Source organism: Macaca mulatta, chromosome 6 (assembly GCF_049350105.2).
Source record: "Macaca mulatta isolate MMU2019108-1 chromosome 6, T2T-MMU8v2.0, whole genome shotgun sequence".
NCBI classification, from domain to species: domain Eukaryota; kingdom Metazoa; phylum Chordata; class Mammalia; order Primates; family Cercopithecidae; genus Macaca; species Macaca mulatta.
Genome location: NC_133411.1, coordinates 149,645,358 through 149,666,311, shown reverse-complemented (window position 1 = coordinate 149,666,311; position 20,954 = coordinate 149,645,358). Strand labels below are relative to the sequence as shown.

The following is a 20,954-nucleotide window of genomic DNA, read 5'->3' as shown; positions in this document are numbered from 1 at the left end:
GAAAAAAAGACACACTAATTGAACAATAAACTTGACAGCCATCACTTCAAAAGAAGACCATGGAATGTCATCTTAAAAGTGCTGGCAAAAAATAACTTTCATTCAATACCCAAAACTGTTTCTCAAGTGATAGTAAAATTAAGACATTTCCAGATATATAAAAACTTAAAGGTTGCTTTACTAGCAGGCCACACTAAAGGAAATGTTAACGTCTTCAGAAGGAAAACGATCCCAGAAAGAAACACAAATAGGTGCTAACAAAACAATGATAATAATGTACTGTGTGTCTAGAATACATAATTAATTGAAAGGCATATCAGTAACAAAAATTAGGGTACAAGTAAATGGTATAATGATTCAAGGTCTTAGCATTGCCTGGAAGTAGTAAAAGTATTGATTTAATTGAGGTAATAAGTCAAGGATGTGTGTTAATAAAAGAGGAAGTAAAAGAGGAAGTCAATAAAATAATTTGTAAAAGCGTATATAACTTAAAAAGATAACAGAGGTAGTGACATCAGCAAGATGCTGTTATAGGAATCCCCAGACCCTCCACAGATATAACTCAACAACAATACAAGGACCAACTCAACAACAATTAACTCAACAACAATTAACTCAACAACTCAACAACTAACTCAACAACAATACAAGGACCAATTCCCATGGTGATAAGTGCAGAAACCAGTTAAGAGGATCCTGGGTTCCAAGCAAGTGTAAAACTAGCTGGGCACTTTTCTGGGGCACTTTTCCTATAGATCCATCCAGCAGCACCATCCCATTCAAACAGGGGGAAACTTCCAGCTCCTGGCTTCTCCCTGAGAAGGGAAAGAGAAAGTAAAGCGCGCATTCAATGTTCTGACTTTTCAGGGGGGCTGTCTTGCATATCTCAGAGCACTGATGGAGCCTGGCATATTCTAAATTCCTGAGGGCAGCTGAGAATAATAAAGAGCTGGGTGGTGGGCTGATGTTCCTCAGGACCTATGACACAGCACACAGAGCACAACTCAGCTCAGCACTCTCTCCCTCATGAAGGAAAGAGAAGAGTAAAATGCATCCAAATTTCCTGAATTTTAGTGGGCAGTCCAAGTTTCTGTCTCACTTGACTCCAGGCACTGATAGGATTCAGCAGAATCTGTAACTGAGGGCTTCTCAGAACCTAAAAGAGCTGAGTGAATACTGCTACTCCAGAGGGCCCACAGTACAGCACACAGACACCACAGAGAGAAAAAGATTAGAGCTTTAAAAAAAAAAAAAAAAAGCTGGCAGATCCCTCTAATTAGGAATTATACACACAAGTCCATAGAAGATGTATCCACAGAAAAGGTTTGAGAGGTCCCTAGAATCTCTAGCCAGCCTGATTAGTAAAAGATCTTTCCATGTACAAATCCAGGCCATAAAGACTGGGAGAGGTAGCTGGGGTGTTTTTTTGTTTTGGTTTGGTTTGGTTTTGGTTTTTTGAAATGTATAGATAACAAAACAAGGTAATAAGGAATATGAGAAAATAGGAAACATGGCCCAAATAGTGCATGCACACACACACACACACACACACACACACACACACACACTCCAGAAACCAAACCTAAAGAAATAGAGCTATATGAATTACTTGATAAAGTATTCAAAATAATTGTCATAAAGATGTTCAATGAGCTCAGGAAAATAATGCATAAGCAGAATCAGAATTTCAGCAGATAGAAAATATTTAAAAGAACTAAAAAGAAATTTTGGAACTGAAGAATACAATAATTGAACTGAAAATTTTACAGACATGTTCAACAGCAGACTCAATCAAGTAGAAGAATGAATCAGTGAACTCAAGGACACATCATTTGAAATTATCCAGATGAAGTAGCAAAAAGAACAAGAAATGAAAGCATAAAGAAAGCCTAAGAAATTGATAGGACATCCTCGAACAGGCTGCTCTACACATTATGACAGTTTTAAAAGAAGAAGCAGTGAGATAAAAGGACAGACAGCTTATTTTTTAAAATTATGTCTGAAAACTTCCCAAATATGAGGAAAGAAATGGACATCAAGATTCAAGAAATAGGCCGGGCGCGGTGGCTCAAGCCTGTAATCCCAGCACTTTGGGAGGCCGAGACGGGCGGATCACGAGGTCAGGAGATCGAGACCATCCTGGCTAACATGGTGAAACCCCGTCTCTACTAAAATATACAAAAAACTAGCCGGGCGAGGTGGCGGGCGCCTGTAGTCCCAGCTACTCGGGAGGCTGAGGCAGGAGAATGGCGTGAACCCGGGAGGCGGAGCTTGCAGTGAGCTGAGATCCGGTCACTGCACTCCAGCCTGGGCGGCAGAGCAAGACTCCGTCTCAAAAAAAAAAAAAAAAAAAAAAAAAAAAAAAAAAAATTCAAGAAATATTAAGAATTTAGAAAGCAGCAAAAGAAAAATGACTCATTACATACAAGAGAACACCCCAACTCTACCAGTAGATTTCTCAGTAGAAACCTTGCTATCCAGAAAGGGGTGAGATGTTATACTGAATGTGCTGAAAAGAAAAAGAACTGCCAAGCAAGAATACCAAATCCACCGAAGTTTTTCTTCAAAAATGAAAAAGCGATAAAGACCTTCCCAGTTAAACAAAAGCTGAAGGTGATCACAATTAGACCTGCCTTACAAGAAATGTTAAGAGGGAGTCTTTCTAGTTAAAATTAGGGGATGCTAAACAGAAATACATAGGTATTTTATTAAAGTATAAAGCTCACTAGTAAAGATAAATATATAGACAAAAACAGAATACTATAATACTGTAATGGTGGTACATAAGTCACTTTAAAATTTGATATTTTAAAATCTGGTTAAAACACAAAAGTACAGAAAAACTAACTATAAAAGAATGTTAATGTATACACAATATAAAAAGATGTATTTATGACATCAATAATATAAAATTTGGGTGGGGAGAAGTAAAAGTAATGAGTTTTGTTTTGTGATTGAAGTAAAGATGCTATCATTTTAAAATAGATTTTTATAAGAGTTTTAAAATGTAAGCCCCATGGTAACCATAAAGAAAATACTTATGGAAGATATACAAATGAAAACAGGAAAGGAACAAAAACATAGCATTACAAATCTCAATAAAACACAAAGGGAGACAGTAACAGAAGGAAAGAGGAGCAAAAAGTCTACAAGCTGCAAACAACAATTAACAAAGTGGCAACAGTAAGTCATGCCCTATCAATAATTACTTTAAATAAAAATAGAATAAACTCCCTCAATCAAAAGATACAAAGTGGCTGAACTGATTTTTTTAAAGACCCAATCACATGCTAACTACAAGAGATTTACTTTAGATTTAAAGACCTAGATAGGCTGAAAGTTAAAAGGATATTTTAAAAATTTCATGCAAATTACAACCAAAAGAGTGCAAATGTGAAAAGAGCTACTACATCAGACAAAATAGTCTTTAAGTCAAAAAGTGTCATAAGAGACAAAGAAGAACATTATATAGTGATAAAAGGTCAATTCACCAGAAAGACATAGCAATTATAAATATATATGCACCCAACATTAAAACACCTAAATATATGAGGCAAACATTCACAGAAATGGAGAAATAGATAGCAATACAATACAGTCAAGTGTTGTATAACAACGTTTCAACCAATAACAGACTACATGTACAAGAGTAGTCCCATAAGATTATAATGAAGCTGAAAAATTCCTATCACCTAGTGATGATGTAGCAGTCATAATGTTGTAGCACATTACTCACATGTTTGTGATGACGTTGGTGTAAACAAACCTATTGCACTGCCAGTCATATAAAAGTGCAAGATAGCACATACAATTATGTACTGTTATATACAGTACATAATACTTGATATAGATAATAAATGTTGCTGCTTTATGTATTTACTATACTTTTTAGTAGTATTTTACAATGTACTCTTTCTACTTATTAAAAAAATACATTAACTAAAAAAAAAAAAATTCACCATAAAACAGCCTGAGGCAAGTCTTTAGAGAGGTATTCCAGAAGAAGACATTGTTATCATAGGAGATGAGAGCATCACATGTGTAATTATCCCAGAACACCTTCCAGTGGACAAGATATGGAGGTGAAAACGATATTGATGATTCTGACCCAATACAGTACTAGGCTAGTATGGGTGTTTATATCTTCATTTTTAACAACAACAACAAAAAAAAACTAAGTAAAAGTGAAAAAAATAAAAAAAATTCAAAATCAAAAAAAGCTTGTAAAATAAGGATATAAAGAGAAAATATTTTTGTACAGCTGTACAATGTGTTTGTGTTTTAAGCTAAGTGTTATTGCAAAAGAGTCAAAAGGTTTAAAAATTTTAAGTTTATAAAGTTAAAAAGTTGCAGTAAGCTAAGGTTAATTTATTACTGAAGAAAGAAAAAAAATTGAGACAGAGTCTCACACTGTTGCTCAGGCTGGAGTACAGTGGCATGACCATGGCTCACTGTAGCCTTGACCTGCTCAACTCAAGGATCCTCCCACCTCAGCCTCCTGAGTAGTTGGAACTACAGGTGTGTGTCACCACAGCTAGCTAATTTTTAAAAATTATTTTCTAGAGACAGGGTCTCACTATATTGCCCAGGTTGGTCTTGAACTCCTGGGCTTAAGTGAGCCTCCTTCCTCAGCTTCCCAAAGTGCTGAGATTACAGGCATGAGCCACCATGACCAGCCTATAAAAAGAAAATTTTTGATAAATTGAGTGTAGCCTAAATGTATAGTGTTTTAAAGTCTACATTAGTGCACAGTAATGTCCTGGGCCTTCACATTCACTCACCATTCACTCTTTAACTCACCCAGAGAAATTTCCAGCTCTGCAACCTCCATTCATAGGGTAAGTACCGTATTCAGGTGTACCATTTTAAAAATCTATACAATGGTTTTACTGTACCTTTTAGATGTTTAGATATGTTTAGGTATACAAATACTTACCATTGTATTACAATTCCCTATAGTATTCAGTACAGTTAACATATGTACGGGTTTGTAGCCTAGAAGCAATAGATCATGTAGCCTAGGCTATACGATCCAGATTTGTGTAAATATTTAAGTACACTCTCATGTTTGCACAGTGATGAATTCCTAGAATGATACAATTCTCAGAATGTATCTCCATCAATAAGTGATATGACTGTAGTAGGAGATTTTGGTACCCTACTTTCAATAAGGAATAGAACATTCAGACAGAAAATCAGTAAGGAAGCAGAGGACTTGAACAACACTATAGCTGAAATGGAACTGACAGACATATACAGAAAATTCCACCCAACAGAAGCAAATACACAGTCTTCTCAAACATACTCAGAGCATTTTCCAGGATAAATCACACATCAGGTCACAAAACAAGTCTTAACAAATTCAAGAAGGTTGAACTCTTACTGAATATCTTTTCTGACCACAGTGGAATAAAACTGGAACTCAATAGTGGAATTAAAACTGGAAAATCTGCAAATACGTAGAAATTAAACAACAGAATTTTGAATGCCTAGTAGGTCAAAGGGGAAATCAAAAGATAAATTAGAAAATATGTTAAGATAAACAAAAATGAAAACACAACACATCAGAACTTACAGGATACAATAAAAGCAGTACTAAGAAGGAAGATTAAGCTGGGCAAGCTCAGTGGCTCACGCCTGTAATTCCAGTGCTTAGGGAAGCCAAGGCACAAGGATCACTTACACGGAGCTATGGTCGTGCCTCTGTATTTCAGCCTGGGCAACACAGCAAGACCTTGTCTCTTAAAAATGAAAACAAAACAAAGAAGGGAGTTGTAAATGCCTACACTAAAAATGAAGAAAGAAGAAAGATCTCAAATAAAAAACAACTCAAGCAACTAGAAAAAAAAGGACAAATGAGGAAGCCCAAAGCAAAGAGAGGAAATACTATAATAAAGATTAGAGCAAAAATAAATGGAAAAAAAGTTTAAATTAAGTTTTTAAACTTAGTTGAATTTTTGAAAAAACAACAAATTTGACAAGCCCTTAGCTAAACTAAGAAAAAAACAAAGAGACTGGAAGTCAGAAACAAAGAAGGTGGCATTACAACTGATGCCACAATTATAAGAGGCTATTAAAATTATATACCAACAAATTAAATAACCTAGAAGAAACTGATTAATTCCTAGAAATATACAAACTACCAAGACATAATCATGAAGTAATAAAAAATCTAAACAAAATGATAACTAGTAAGGAGATTGAATCAGTAATCCAAACCTCCTAACAAAAATAAAATAAAAAAAGACCAGATGTCTTTCCTGGCTAATTCTACCAAACTTTTAAAGAAGAATCAATGTTATTTTTTCTCAAACTCTTCAAAAAAAAAAATTGAAGGAGAGGGAACACTTTCAAACTCATTTTAAAAGTCCAACAAAAAATGGTAGTAAAAAATAAATCTTCAAAAGAAACTACAATCAGAGTGAACAGACAACCTACAGAATGGGAGAAAAGTTTTGCAATCTACCCATCTGACAAAGGGCTAATATCCAGAATCTACAAAGAACTTAAACACATTTACAAGAAAAAATCAAACAACCCCATCAAAAAGTGGGCAAAGGATATGAACAGACACTTCTCAAAAGAAGACATTTATGCAACCAACAGACACATGAAGAAATGCTCATCATCACTGGTCATCAGAGAAATGCAAATCAAAACCACAATGAGATACTATCTCATGCCAGTTAGAATGGCGATCATTAAAAAGTCAGGAAACAACAGGTGCTGGAGAGGATGTGGAGAAATAGTAATGCTTTTACACTGTTGGTGGGAATGTAAACTAGTTCAACCATTGTGGAAGACAGTGTGGTGATTCCTCAAGGATCTAGAACTAGAAATACCATTTGACCCAGAGATCCCATTACTGGGTATATATCCAAAGGATTATAAATCATGCTACTATAAAGACACATGCACACATATGTTTATTGCAGCACTATTCACAATAGCAAAGACTTGGAACCAACCCAAATGTCCATCAGTGATAGACTGGATTAAGAAAATGTGGCATATATACACCATGGAATATTATGCAATCATAAAAAAGGGTGAGACATGGATGAAGCTGGAAACCATCATGAGCAAACTATCACAAGGACAGAAAACCAAACACCGCATGTTCTCACTCATAGGTGGGAAATGAACAATGAGAACACTTGGACACAGGGTGGGGAACATCATACACCAGGGCCTGTTGAGGTGTGGGGGATTGGGGGAGGGATAGCATTAGGAGAAATACCTAATGTAAATGATGAGTTGATGGGTGCAGCAAACCAACATGGCACACATGTATACCTATGTAACAAACCTGCACATTGTGCACATGTACCCTAAAACTTAAAGTATAATAAAAATAAGAAGAAATAAAAATAAATATTTATCCCTACCTCACAACAATGATAAAAATATGTGTATTCCAAATGGATTATAGATGCAATGTAAACAATGAAATAAAAGATACCACAGAGAATTATCTTTATGAAATAGGATCAGAAGCAAAAACTGATAAATTGATTTTAACCAAAATTACAACTTTCTATTCACCAAAAGACAACTAGAATTAAAAACAAGCCATGAGGTTGAAAACTACTTAAAAAAAGGAGTTATGTTCAGAATATAAGATTTGTTTAAGTAATAAGAAAAACACAAGATAAAGAAAGAAAGAAAGTTTTATGGAAGCGGCCGGGCGCGGTGGCTCAAGCCTGTAATCCCAGCACTTTGGGAGGCCGAGACGGGCGGATCACGAGGTCAGGAGATCGAGACCATCCTGGCTAACACGGTGAAACCCCGTCTCTACTAAAAATACAAAAAACTAGCCGGGCGAGGTGGCGGGCGCCTGTAGTCCCAGCTACTCAGGAGGCTGAGGCAGGAGAATGGCGCAAACCTGGGAGGCGGAGCTTGCAGTGAGCTGAGATCCGGCCACTGCACTCCAGCCCGGGCTACAGAGCAAGACTCCGTCTCAAAAAAAAAAAAAAAAAAAAAAAAAAAAAAAAAAAAAAAAAAAAAAAGAAAGTTTTATGGAAGCAAAAAAGAAGAGAAAAAAGAAAAGAAAAACAACAGACTAGAGAAATAGGAGATTTGAACAGCTATTGCACAAAATAAGGTATAAAAATTGCCAAAATAAAATAGAAAGGTACTCAACTTCATTTAAACATAAAATAATTTCAAAATGAGATTACAAAACTTGCCCAGTAAAATGGCTAACATGAAAATAATCTGACAAATGTAGAGATGATGTGGAGTAGCAGAAAGCCTTATACACTACTAGGAATGTAAATAGGTAAAAACATCTTGGAAAATTGGTTGGTGTTAGCTACAAAAGACAAAGATACACACATATTCTGTGACCCACAAACACAACTCTTAGGTAAAAACCTAAGAGAAATCTGTGTACATGGGCATCAAAGAAATGTGCAATATATTTATGATGGCATTATTTGAAATAGACATTGAGGCACAATGCAAATTCCTGAACAGTAGAATAAATAATATATAGTATATTTATGAAATAGTACTAGAAATAGAATTAAATGAACTACAACTACATGTAACAACATGGATAATTTCACAAACAATGAGTGATAAATATAAATAACACACAAATGCACAGACAATACACGTTGTGCAATTCCAATTAGAATACGTTCCCAAAACAGGCCCAGAATAAACACAGATATAAAAGGCAAATGTGCAGTTACACTGGAGGAAAAACAAGGGAAGTGATTTGGCAAGTGCATGTGAGGGGCTTCAGCGATGGAGGCAATAGATGTTTTCACTTTCATACAATTTATGGAGCTTTATTATTTCAGCCTCTGCACATTTGTTTATGTGTTATAGGTTAAATAATAGTAAAATGTTTTCTAAATGTTCGTATTACCAAAAATAAAGAAGGTGAATACAGTGAAAATTTACTAGAAATTACAGTCCTGTTAATATGCATTGAATAATGCAGCATACAATGAAGGAAGGCAATATATATTGCTTTGATGTCCTGTAATTCCAAAAGACTTTAGTTAAAATGGATATGTAAAAAGAGGTAAAATTTTAACCCAGGGAAATTTGATTCTTAGAAATAAATTTACGAAGAAGTTGATAGAGAAAAACAATACGAAAATTAAACAAAAGGATGTTATACACTAACCTTTGCAAAGGATTCCTCAGTTGTCTGCAGCTGATCTTCTCTGTCCCTAGAGTCAGGTAAACTGGGGCTGAAGGCCATGAGGTCGGTCTTGGGTGGGCCCTCACCAGAGCACACCCTCGGCCTCCTCTGCTGCGAGTATGACCAGCTCCCCACCGCGCTGGAGCACACCAGTGTGGGCTTGCCCGGAGCGCATGCGCCCTCGGTGGGCGGTGCCGAGCAACGCAGCGCGGTGTACAGCAGCAGCGTGAGCACCAAAAGGCTGGACACCGCGCAGATGGCGATTATCAGGTACACGTTGACATCCACCAGCGCAACCTCGGGACCCACAGCGCCCGACAACGCCCGTGAGGAGGCCTTTGGCTCCTGTCCACTCTCCACAAGTGACACCAGCACGGTGGCCGTGGCCGTCAGTGCGGGCTTGCCGTGATCCTTCACCAGTACCAGTAGGCGGTGGCGCGGAGCGTCCGCTTCGTCCAGGACACGCGTCGTGCTGATCTCGCCCGTGTACAGCCCCACGCGGAACGGGATGCGCATGCCACCAGTCCCCGGCTGCAGCTCGTACGAAAGCCACGCGTTGTAGCCTGAGTCAGCATCCACCGCGCGCACCTTTGCCACCACGTGGCCCGCACCCACCGACCATGGCACCAGCTCGTTCACTGAGCCACCGATGCCACCCGCCCGAGGCGCTAGCAGTGCTGGCGCGTTGTCGTTCTCGTCCAGCACGAACACCTGCAGCGTCACGTTGCTGCCCAGAGATGGCACGCCCGCGTCGCGCGCGCTCACCTGGAACTGCAGCAGCTCCAGCTCCTCGTGGTCCAGCGGTTGCAGCGCGTACACCTTGCCGCTCTCCGCGTGCACCGACACGTAGCTCGACAGCGCGCGCTCGCCCACCCGCCGCTCCACCAGCGAATAGGACACCAGCGCGTTCTCCTGCGCGTCCGCGTCCCGCGCAGACACCGTGAAGATGTGGCAGCCCGGCGGGTTGTTCTCTTTCACGAACACTGTGTACTCGGGCTGCGCGAACGCTGGCGCGTTGTCGTTCACGTCGGCCACCTCCACAGAAACACTGGCCGTGGCCCACAGTGAAGGCGAGCCCCCGTCCCGCGCGGTCACCACCAGCTCATAGGCCGACACGCTCTCGCGGTCCAGGGCACTGTCCAGCACCAACGAGTAGTAATTCTTGAAGGTGGACACCAGCTTGAAAGGGACGTGGGACGTCAAGGAGCAGGTGACCAGCCCATTGACACCCATGTCTTTGTCGGACACGCTGATCAGGGCGATGACTGTACCCAGTGGAGCGTCCTCTCTAATTGGAAGTGATAAAGACTTGAATTCCAAATCTGGGACATGATCGTTGTTGTCTTCTACTTCCACAATAACTCTACAATGGCCAGAAAGTGGGAGCTGTCCCATATCAATGCCCTCTACAATAATTTCATAGGATTTGCTTTCTTCAAAATCAATATATCCCTTTACAATAATTTGTCCAGTAATTGGATCTATGTGAAACTTGGATTTCACATTTGGCGAAACATCATTTGAGAATGAATAAACAATGTCCCCATTCAATCCTTCGTCTAAATCTGAGGCGTTAAGTTTAATTACCAGTGTTCCATTAGGAACATTTTCTGGTAATCTCACCTTATAAAGGGTTCTGTCAAAAGCTGGGGCATTGTCATTGGCATCCAGTACTGTGATGAGTAACTGAATAGTGCCAGTCAACTCGGGTTTGCCTCCATCAGTGGCTGTGAGCACTAAAAATATCTCCGGAGCTTCTTCTCTGTCTAAAGATTTCCATAGTATAAGCCCAAGACCTTTTACCAGCTCATCATCAGATGGTTTTTCCAGAGAAAAGTATTCATTTGGGCTCAGTCTGTAAGTGAGCAGGGCGTTCTCCCCGATATCGGCATCCGAGGCGCCCTCTAGTGGAAACCGAGAGTCAAGCGGCCTGGATTCCGCTATGGACAGGTTCTTTTGTGTTGCTGGGAACACCGGCGGGTTATCGTTAATGTCCCTCACCTCCACGTCCACATGGAAAACCTGCAGCGGCCCGTCCACGATCACCTCCAGGTGGATGCTACACTCCGAGTTCCACCCACACAGCTCCTCGCGGTCGATCCGAGAATTCACAAACAAAATGCCATTCTGCAGATTTACCTCCAGAAGATCTCCGCGGCTCTTGGACGCCACCCGGAACAGGCGCGGCACTAGCTCCGCCAGCTCCAGCCCCAGGTCCTGTGCGATGCGGCCCACGAAGGTGCCGTGTTTGGCCTCCTCGGAGACCGAGTAGTGGAGCTGACCGTTCCCTGCCTCCCAGGTTGCGAGGAGAAGAAGCAAGAGCAGCAGACGCCGGGATTCCTGGCCGCTTCCCCAGGAAAACTCCATCTTTAGTGCACAGTGTTTTGTTCTGATTAAATATCGTTTCTCAAAGTCAAGAGAAATCTTTTGATCGGTCGGTCAAGTGCAGCTGCATCCTCCATATTTCAGACTCCAAAGAATGCATATAGTTCCTTCCAGTAAGAATAGAAGGAATTTTCCCCTCTTCTTTCTTCTCTCATGTATTTTGTGGTAAAGAGCGACATCATGTGGCTCCAAACCGTAAGTAGCAATTGTGGAAATCCACACACACTCTACTATAAACTACTTGGTTTTATTTATTCTTTCAGCCGTTTTGGAAAATAGGAATACATTTTGTACTATTGTGGTACACATTGTACCACTGATTGATTGAGTGTGGTCCTTAGTTTCACCATAGGGGCACCTTTTACTTCAGTAGAAATAATTTTTTCAACACAGGCTTTAAGTATTACAGAGACCTAACTACACACTTTGTAAACATGTAACCGTAAAGTGTTGATTACAAAAATTCATTAAAGATTCCTGTATTCCCAAGAATTCCAGGGTTTTTTATTAATGATAACACCCTCTTCGCCCTAGTATTTTTGGTGTTGTAGACTTAAGGGGACTGGTCTCTAGGGAACTTCTAGTCCCAAGAACAAGCTATTGAAAGGGAAATTTTCAGATGTTTTATAAAAGAATCAAAGACCATCAGCATTTAATTAAATGTCTTCCTTGAGTCATGTCAGGGCTGAAAGTGCAAGGAAGCAGGAAGTTACAGCAAATAGCTTGCATGGAAAAGCATTCCAAATAATTTTATTCATTGGAACTCATTTGCTCCCATGAGCGAGGCTGGTATTCTCATTTTGACTCTTACAGTTTATAAGTACTTGCTTGTTCTCCAGTAGGTAATGTGCCTAAGCTTCTATTTTCTCCTATAGTGCTTATATATTTTAGCCAAACTGAATATTTCCTGCTTCCAATAACATTTTTCAATAAACAAACATGTTCATTTTGTCCTGTCTACAAGTAATCCACATCATTTCTAAACTCTTCTAAAGCCAATTTTTATAACCACTTAAAAGTTCCCTGACCCATGAAGAATGTCATGATTAAACCAATTAAACAGGTATTTTTTCTTCTTTTACAAACTGCAGCACCACGGTGGAATCGTGTGGGCCATTTATTACATTAATTTATCTCATAAGCATTTGAGTATGTGTGTCCTTTTTTGGAATATATATTTTAAAGGGAATAGTTGTATCTTAATTGTTTAATAGCTCAAAGGGACTTACTTAATATTTGCTAAATATTTACCCTGTGGAAAAGATTTGGTTTCCTTCCATTTCCTAATAAAATGCATTAATTTAAGGTGATCGCATAGCTAGTTGGGAAAATGTGGTGTTTCGGCAGCCTGTATAATTTTCTAAAGACACAAAAAAAGTCTCTAGACATTTCCCCAATTAAGATGTATTTCAAGTTCCATGTTGAAAACTTGGGTTTTAGCTTAATTTTTATTCTAATTCTTGGTAATCACGATCTTTGAATCATCCTGGGTATTAATGGGGAATGAAGACTTCCCAATAAATAAACCACAATACATTTATTCTTACATAAAGAAATTTAATATATAAAGACATAATGGTAGCTATTTAAAAACTTTCTTTGCCTCCTGTATTCATAAAGTTCTTCTCATCCCGTTTGTCTAAACAAAAAATCAATCTAGTGAAAATAGCTTTATGCTCCCTCTCTATCGAAGAGCTACATTCACACAAACACACACACACAAATCAAAACAACAACAACAAAAAAACCCACCAACTTTCTGAATCAAACAGAAACCAGAGTACTTTCACTATTTGGGGACCCAAACTAGATTTTTACAAAATGATCATTGACATCAAGCACATTGGAAAAAAAGAGGAAGAATTCCATTTTCACACATTTCATTTGTAATATTTTCATTTGCCAGGTATTTTAATGTACAGATGGGGAATGCAGCAGAATAGAAAAGGATGTTTATTTGGTAGCTATTCAATATTTATTTGGCATAGCATCAATATATCTGCGAAACAAAAATTCCAAAGTCTTCAAAATGTCTTTGCCAAGAGTCTTGTTAGACAAGAATTTCAAGAGGCAAGCTGGATTTGAAGATTGAAGTTCCATATCTGGTAGGACAAGTACTTTGGCTGACTCTATTATATTCAAGAAGCTGATAACAGAACTAAATTTTTAAAATATTGACCTGAGTTGGACACACTATGGCTACTACTTCATGGACAAGGGAGCAACAAAGGATAGTGGCAAAAAAGGAAATAAAGAAAATGAAAGTCGGGAGAAGGAGAGGAGTCAAGAAAAGTATCTATTTTACATGTTAGACCTCTCACACTGTCAATGAGTATTGACCAGGTTTCAGCTGGTTACTATTTCTCTCCAGTGGTAGGGAAACTTAAATGGGAGTCCAACTAATTGCTAGAGGAGATAACCAAATGTGTGGGGGGAGTGATTAGAAAAAAGTCTAACTTCAATTTTATTTGGTTCTGGTTATTTGGAGTTTTCTACTTACTGCATGGCACACATTAATAGGTAGGATGCTATTCAGAGAAGGTAACCAGTAATAACATTAAAACATTGGCTTATCAAACTTATTTCATATTGACATCCTTAGTATGGTATGTAAAAGACACTAATGAATAAAAAGTTTTGCTAGTAGGGATAGTTTTAAAATTAGATACCATAATTATTTTCAAGATATTGTTCAGATTGAAAATTATTTTTAACAAGGTTTAAAACATTCTTTTAAAATGAATATATAAATATACTACAGAGCTATTAAATTTTCACTTCATATTGATATTTGAGTTATTAGTAATAAATAAATTTGAACACATAATACAGTAGTATTATTAAAGTAGTATTAAATAAAGTAGTGATAAACTAAAGATGAACAAAAATACAATTCTAAATGCAATTGTTATTCTCGATTTTTCTCCCAACTGGGAAATCAACAAACAATAAACAGTATTTCCAAATAAGAGCACAAGGCCTAAAATGAATCACATTCAAGTGAAAAAGAAGGATTGACACTCCAAACAAATGAATAAGAGAATAAAAGAGGTTCCGTAAAAGACAATAGGTGTAATGATCTATTTTTTGAAACTGAAGGTGGAAAAGCATAATCAATAGGGAATTATAAGCATTTAGGTGAACTCATAAAATGAGCAAGTAACATTCGTACTAACAGGTAGTAGGAAGTCCAAATGAAAAGTGGCAAAAGATATTGAAGAAGCATTGTGTAGGGAGGGATAAGTATAAAACGAGTCGAAATCAAATTCTCTAAATAATGAAACTCATCTAGAAAAAATATTTGTCTTATACCCAGGCATTTAGCAATAAAATAATCCTACTACTGCACCTGCTAACAAACAAAATTACAAGTGTGGATCTCATGACTTACTGCTGATTTGGTTCAAAAATTAGCAACAAAAATCTTAGCATTTTAACCACAAAACCAAAAAACTGGAAAAGTCTAATTATGAATCACATAATTCATACTTAACTATTAACGTATTTCCAAAATAGTGGAAACATTGAGGAATGAAAAAGACATTTTGGAAAGAATAAATAAAAATTACTCACTTTGACTGAGTGATCAACGTCCACATCCTGTTTCTCCTCTCTATCCCGGCTAATTGGACAAGGAGGAAGGCTAGGGCTAAAAGCCATGAGGTCGGTCTTGGGCAACTCCTCTCCAGAGCACACCCTCTGCTGCCTCTGCTGCGAGTATGACCAGCTCCCCACCGCGCTGGAGCACACCAGCGTGGGCTTGCCCGGCCCACACGCGCCTTCGGTTGGCGGCGCAGAGCACCTCAGAGCAGTATATAGCAGCAGTGTGAGCACCAACAGACTAGACACTGCGCAGACGGCGATGATCAAGTACACGTTGACATCCATCAGTGCAGCCTCAGGGCCGGTGGTGCCAGCGGACGCCCGGGACGAGGCCTTGGGTGCCTGGCCACTCTCCACCAGCGACACCAGCACAGTAGCTGTGGCGGTCAATGAGGGTTCACCGTGGTCCTTCACCAGCACCAGTAGGCGGTGGCGCGCGGCATCCACCTCGTCCAGGGCACGCGTCGTGCTGATCTCGCCCGTGTACAGCCCCACGCGGAACGGCATGCGCGCGCCACCAGTCCCTGGCTGCAGCTCGTACGAAAGCCACGCGTTGTAGCCTGAGTCAGCATCCACTGCACGCACCTTCGCTACCACGTGGCCCGCACCCACTGACCGCGGCACTAGCTCACTCACTGCACCACCGATGCCACCCACCCGAGGCGTCAGCAGTGCTGGCGCGTTGTCGTTCTCGTCCAGCACGAACACCTGCAGCGTCACGTTGCTGCCCAGAGATGGCACGCCCGCGTCGCGCGCGCTCACCTGGAACTGCAGCAGCTCCAGTTCCTCGCGGTCCAGCGGTTGCAGTGCGTACACCTTGCCGCTCTCCGCATGCACCGACACGTAGCTCGACAGCGCGCGCTCGCCCACCCGCCGCTCCACCAGCGAGTAGGACACCAGCGCGTTCTCCTGCGCGTCAGCGTCCCGCGCAGACACAGTGAAGATGTGGCAGCCCGGCGGGTTGTTCTCCCTCACGAACACTATGTACTCGGACTGCGCGAACGCTGGCGCGTTGTCGTTCACGTCGGCCACCTCCACAGACACGCTGGCCGTGGCCCACAGTGAAGGCGAGCCCCCGTCCCGCGCGGTCACCACCAGCTCATAGGCCGACACGCTCTCGCGGTCCAGGGCGCTGTCCAGCACCAAAGAGTAGTAATTCTTGTAGGTGGACACCAGCTTGAAGGGGACGTGGGGCGTCAGGGAACAGGTGACCTGTCCATTGACACCTGAGTCACGGTCAGACACACTGATCAGGGCGATGACTGTGCTAACTGGCGAGTCTTCTAATACAGGTAAAGATAGTGATTTAATAACTAACTCAGGTAAATTATCATTGATGTCCACAATTTCGAGTAGAACCGTGCAGTGATCTGACATTGGAGGATTTCCTTTATCCGTGGCTTCTACCTGGATTTCATATGACTTACTTTCCTCGAAATCTATGTTACCCTTTACACTGATTTGTCCATTGACTGGATCTAAATGGAATTTTGACAGAATATCTGTTGACATGTCCGTATTGAAAGAATATACGATATCCTTATTTACTCCTTCATCCAAATCTGTGGCGTTAACAGTCACCACTAGGGTACCATTTGGTGCATTTTCGAATAATCTGACTTTATAGATCGTCCTCTCAAACGCTGGGGCGTTGTCGTTTACATCTAAAACAGTGATCTTTAGTTGAGTCGTGCCAGTGAGCTCAGGTTTCCCACCATCAATTGCTGTTATTAGTAAATAATGCTTAGGAGTGTCCTCTCGATTTAAATTTTTTTTCAACACGAGTCCAAGGGATTTAATTTCCTCATCATTTCTTTTAACGTTCAAGGTAAAATATTCAGTGGAATCAAGACTGTAAGTCAACAACGAATTTGTTCCGATATCTGCATCTGATGCGCCCTCTAGCGAAAACCGAGAGCCAGGCTGTCGGGATTCGGAAATAAACAGATTCTTTACAGCCATTGGAAAAACTGGCGCGTTGTCATTAATGTCCTTCACTTCCACGTCCACATGGAAAACCTGCAGCGGCCTGTCCACTATCACCTCCAGGTGGATGCTACACTCCGAGCTCCACCCGCACAGCTCCTCGCGGTCGATCCGAGAATTCACAAACAAAATGCCATTCTGCAGATTTACCTCCAGAAGGTCCCCGTGTGTTTTGGACGCCACCCGGAACAGGCGCGGCACCAGCTCCGCCAGCTCCAGCCCCAGGTCCTGCGCGATGCGGCCCACGAAGGTGCCGTGTTTGGCCTCCTCGGGGACGGAGTAGTGGAGCTGGCCACTCCCCACCTCCCAGGCTGCGAGGAGCAGAAGAGAAAGCAGCAGGCACTGGGCTCCAGGATCTTCTCGCCAGGAGAATATTGCAAGCATTTTCCAAATATTAGATTGCCTTTACATTGATCCAAACTTTAAAAATAATTCGAGTTCCCTATCTTCATTTCTTAAACTCCTCGGTGTTAAATTTTAGAGAGGATGAAGCAAAGCAGTATCTGAATACGTAATGCACGCTGTCTTTTATGGAGAAAGACTTTGTGGTGGACAGCGACATCATGTGGCTAAATGTGTAAGTATTAAATATGTAAATATATCTTCTTTTCCTTGTATGTCGTTTGAACGTTCCCAAAATTTGTAGTTTCAGTTGTAATATCCTTCGGTCACTCCTCAAAGTCCTTATATTTTACCTAAATATTTCCTTAGAACTTTTATACTAATTCACTATCAATTGTGCTAATTCATGACATACAGTAAAATACTGTGATTCCTGTTTTAACAGTGGACATCTATTGGAAATGTTTCCCACGTGACAGCCACTTTTCTACTTGTCTTAATGGAATTATCCCGTTAAACTCTCACAATCCTCTGAAATAAGTTTTAATATTATTCACTTTTTATAAACACATAGAGGTTAAGTAAAACAATATTAACTGTTGGTACGATGGGATTTCAATCTGATTCAAGACAACTTACCATTAACCTCTTTACCTCCCAAGCTACATTTTACAGAAAAATCAGATCCTTTCAGATTTATGATCATCAAAACATTGAGACATTTAAGTATTTAAAAGTGTGTGTGTGCTGTGTATATTAAAACATACATGTATCTATTTTATATTATTACAGCAACTGTTAATTTTTTAAAATATGTACATTTATGGTTTTTTTATTTGTAGAATGTCTATAATTCCCTCCCATGCCCCTTTTTCAAGAACTACGGCCTCATCAACTATCTTGACTGTTACTACATAAAGATTTCAGAAGTCAGTCCTTTACAGAGAAATTCAAACAGGAAATTTGTTTCCTATTGTGGGAATGTGATTTGTATATTTGCTACATTCATATCACATCAATTAAGAATATATTAGGTTTAATTTTCTCCACACTCTTTATGTATTTGAATTTACCTGTATATACTAAAATGTTAACAATATAAAATAATTATGTTTTTGATGATCTCCACTCCTGATGAATTTCTAGATTCCAGCTTCTTTAAAAGTTGTTACTTGAAAGAATTATGATTTAACCAATCAGTGAAGGGAGAAAAGTAACCTAGGAACATAAGCCAGTATTTATTCAACATATTTAACACTAAGTAATAAAACATTCTAAAGATCTCTGTGAATTCAGTGGGAAGCATGAATTCTCTCAGCATTTGGAAGTGGGGCAAAGAAAATTCATGGAAAGAGGTCAAATTTAGAGAAATAAAAGAATGTACAAATTTTTGCTTATAGCCAGACCATTTCAAAATAAAATCAAACATGTGATTTAAATATTTGGGGGAAAAGTTTTCATTTCAGCTTTTGTTTCCTGTGTACTCATTAAATGGAAGCCAGGACTGCAACTTACTCAGATTTTATTATTAATATTTAGAATAGGATAAATTATCAATTGTTGTTTTTGTGAATAAATAAATTAATATTTTGAATTAATTTTTTCAAGCAAGATCAATAAAAATGTAAGTTAAATTAATGATATTTGTTAATATCAAACTTACATAATTTCTAACTGATTCTATTGTGCTATATTATGAAGTAAACATTTAAGAATTATTTCTGAAAAGCATGGAACTAAGAAATAATTATAGCTATTAATATTCCAGTTACCACTTTGCTGAATTTTGAAAGATGGTGGCTAGTTTGAAAATGAGAGATAAACTTAAAATTTTTTAATTTCATGGACTTTATATTAATGAGATATCTTTGACAACTTATTGTAATACTATGCTTTTCAGTACCTTTAAGAGTTATATTCATTGCGAAATGGGATGTCACATGGGAATTTATAACAGAGTAGACTCCATACTGATTATTAAGAGATAAAGGTAATATTAAAGGAAATACAATTTTAAAAGATTGAGCCATTTTGTAGATAAAGTATCAGTGAATAGTTTCTACTACCACCTAGACATCTCTTAGACAACCAAGAAAAAAATGTAAATAAGAATTTAAAAAAAAAACTTATAGAGCAACAGATTGTGATTCCTGGAGATCTGGACATATGTGAATATAATTTTAAAAGCGTATCATTTACGCTTTTAACATAGTGGTCAAGTAACTTGGAAATGGATATTCTGACCTAACTATGGAATGGCTAAAGGTAAGATCACTAATGGAAGTTATTTCTATGATTTATCAATATACACGTATATTTAGAATAAACAGCAAATAACTAAGAACCAAGCAGTAGAGGACTGTTTAAGACAGTTATTTTATTGCAATACATCTTCCTTTGGTTGGAAAAGCTAAAAAAATTCTTTCCAAGGGTAGCATTTACTTGTAGAGTTCAGTGTTTTAATTACCCAAAATAAATGTTTCAAATGAAAATGTAGTCATCCAAGACCAGGCCTCACCTTTTGGAAAAATTCCAATTCCATTAGGAATATGGATGCTTCCAGGTAAAATTGAGTGAGCTCACATTAACAGAAAATGTATTCCCATGCATAGAATTAGACGCCAGAAAAAGGTAGTCATTCTCTGCAGTGGGAGGCCTGCACACATTGGCCTAATGATAATGATACTGAAAGGATGATTTATCAACCATTAACATAAAGACTGGGTAGTCTCCACTTAAATGAAGAAAAAGTCCCACCACCTGAACAACCCCAGTGTGATTTTTAAATGTTAAGATTTTCAAATTAAACAAAATAGAGAGGGTCTCTTTTCTCAATACTCTCTATTTTTGCCTGATAACTCAAAAATTTTATCAGTGTGAAATCTTTATACCAAATAATGGGTTATTTTACTTATAAAAAACATACTTAAGATTAGCAATTATTCCTAAGTGCTGTCATTTTGTTGTAACAACCTGTGCTACATACTTTTGGAAATTCTGGCATTAAAATATCCACTCAGTCTACTTTCAAATACAAATAAAAAGGTCAGGTGCGGTGGCTCACTCCTGTAATCCCAGTACTTTGGGAAGCCTAGGAGGGTGGATCACTTGAGGCCAGGAGTTTGAGATCAGCCTGGCCAACATGGTGAAACCCCGTCTCTACTAAAAAGAAAAAAAAAAGCCGGGTGTGGTGGTGGGCGCCTGTAATCCCAGTTACTCAGGAGGCTGTGAGGCAGGAGAATCACTTGAACCCAGGAGGCAGAGGTTGCAGTGAGCTGAGATCACACCACTGCACTCCAGCCTGGGTGACAAAGCAAGACTCTGTCTCAACAACAACAACAACAACTAAAGAAAAAAGAAAAATATAGAAAAAAATGTAACTTATTAACTATTACATAGACAAGGGCATTGTTGATCCAAAGTTAGTTTGAAAATCTAAGAAATGTCCAGGATATAGGTTATTCCAAACACTATCTGA

General features: G+C 39.1%; 3 protein-coding genes across 4 annotated transcripts in view; all 3 read right to left on the bottom strand.

The window, feature by feature from the left end:
- The window catches only part of PCDHA2 (protocadherin alpha 2), a 99,180-nt gene that overhangs the window by 75,309 nt on the left and 2,917 nt on the right, over nt 1-20,954 (bottom strand). The window lies entirely within an intron of this gene.
- LOC144329379 (protocadherin alpha-3) lies at nt 372-17,693 on the bottom strand. Of its 2 annotated transcripts, none has more exons than XM_077937135.1 (2): nt 15,119-17,693; nt 372-815 (listed from the first exon to the last, which is right to left on the bottom strand). In XM_077937135.1, the coding sequence occupies exons 1-2, from the start codon at nt 17,516-17,518 to the stop codon at nt 780-782; spliced, it is 2,436 nt and encodes an 811-aa protein (XP_077793261.1). In that variant the 5' UTR covers nt 17,519-17,693; the 3' UTR covers nt 372-779. The 2 variants fall into 2 exon arrangements, with proteins under 2 accessions (XP_077793261.1, XP_028705614.2); XM_028849781.2 differs by lacking the exon at nt 372-815 and adding an exon at nt 13,469-13,674 and having other exon boundaries at nt 15,143-17,678.
- Nucleotides 9,131-13,286, bottom strand: LOC144329433 (protocadherin alpha-4). Its single transcript, XM_077937139.1, has one exon. The coding sequence runs from the start codon at nt 11,525-11,527 to the stop codon at nt 9,131-9,133; it is 2,397 nt and encodes a 798-aa protein (XP_077793265.1). The 5' UTR covers nt 11,528-13,286.

Excerpts from the sequence above, each read along its gene's own strand:
- LOC144329433 (XM_077937139.1), bottom strand. The coding sequence starts at position 11,527 with ATGGAGTTTTCCTGGGGAAGCGGCCAGGAATCCCGGCGTCTGCTGCTC.
- LOC144329379 (XM_028849781.2), bottom strand. The coding sequence starts at position 17,518 with ATGCTTGCAATATTCTCCTGGCGAGAAGATCCTGGAGCCCAGTGCCTG. Across the intron at positions 13,675-15,142 it reads ATAGAGAGGAGAAACAGGAT|AGTCAGCCAAAGTACTTGTC; the intron begins GTGGACGTTGAT and ends TGAATATAATAG.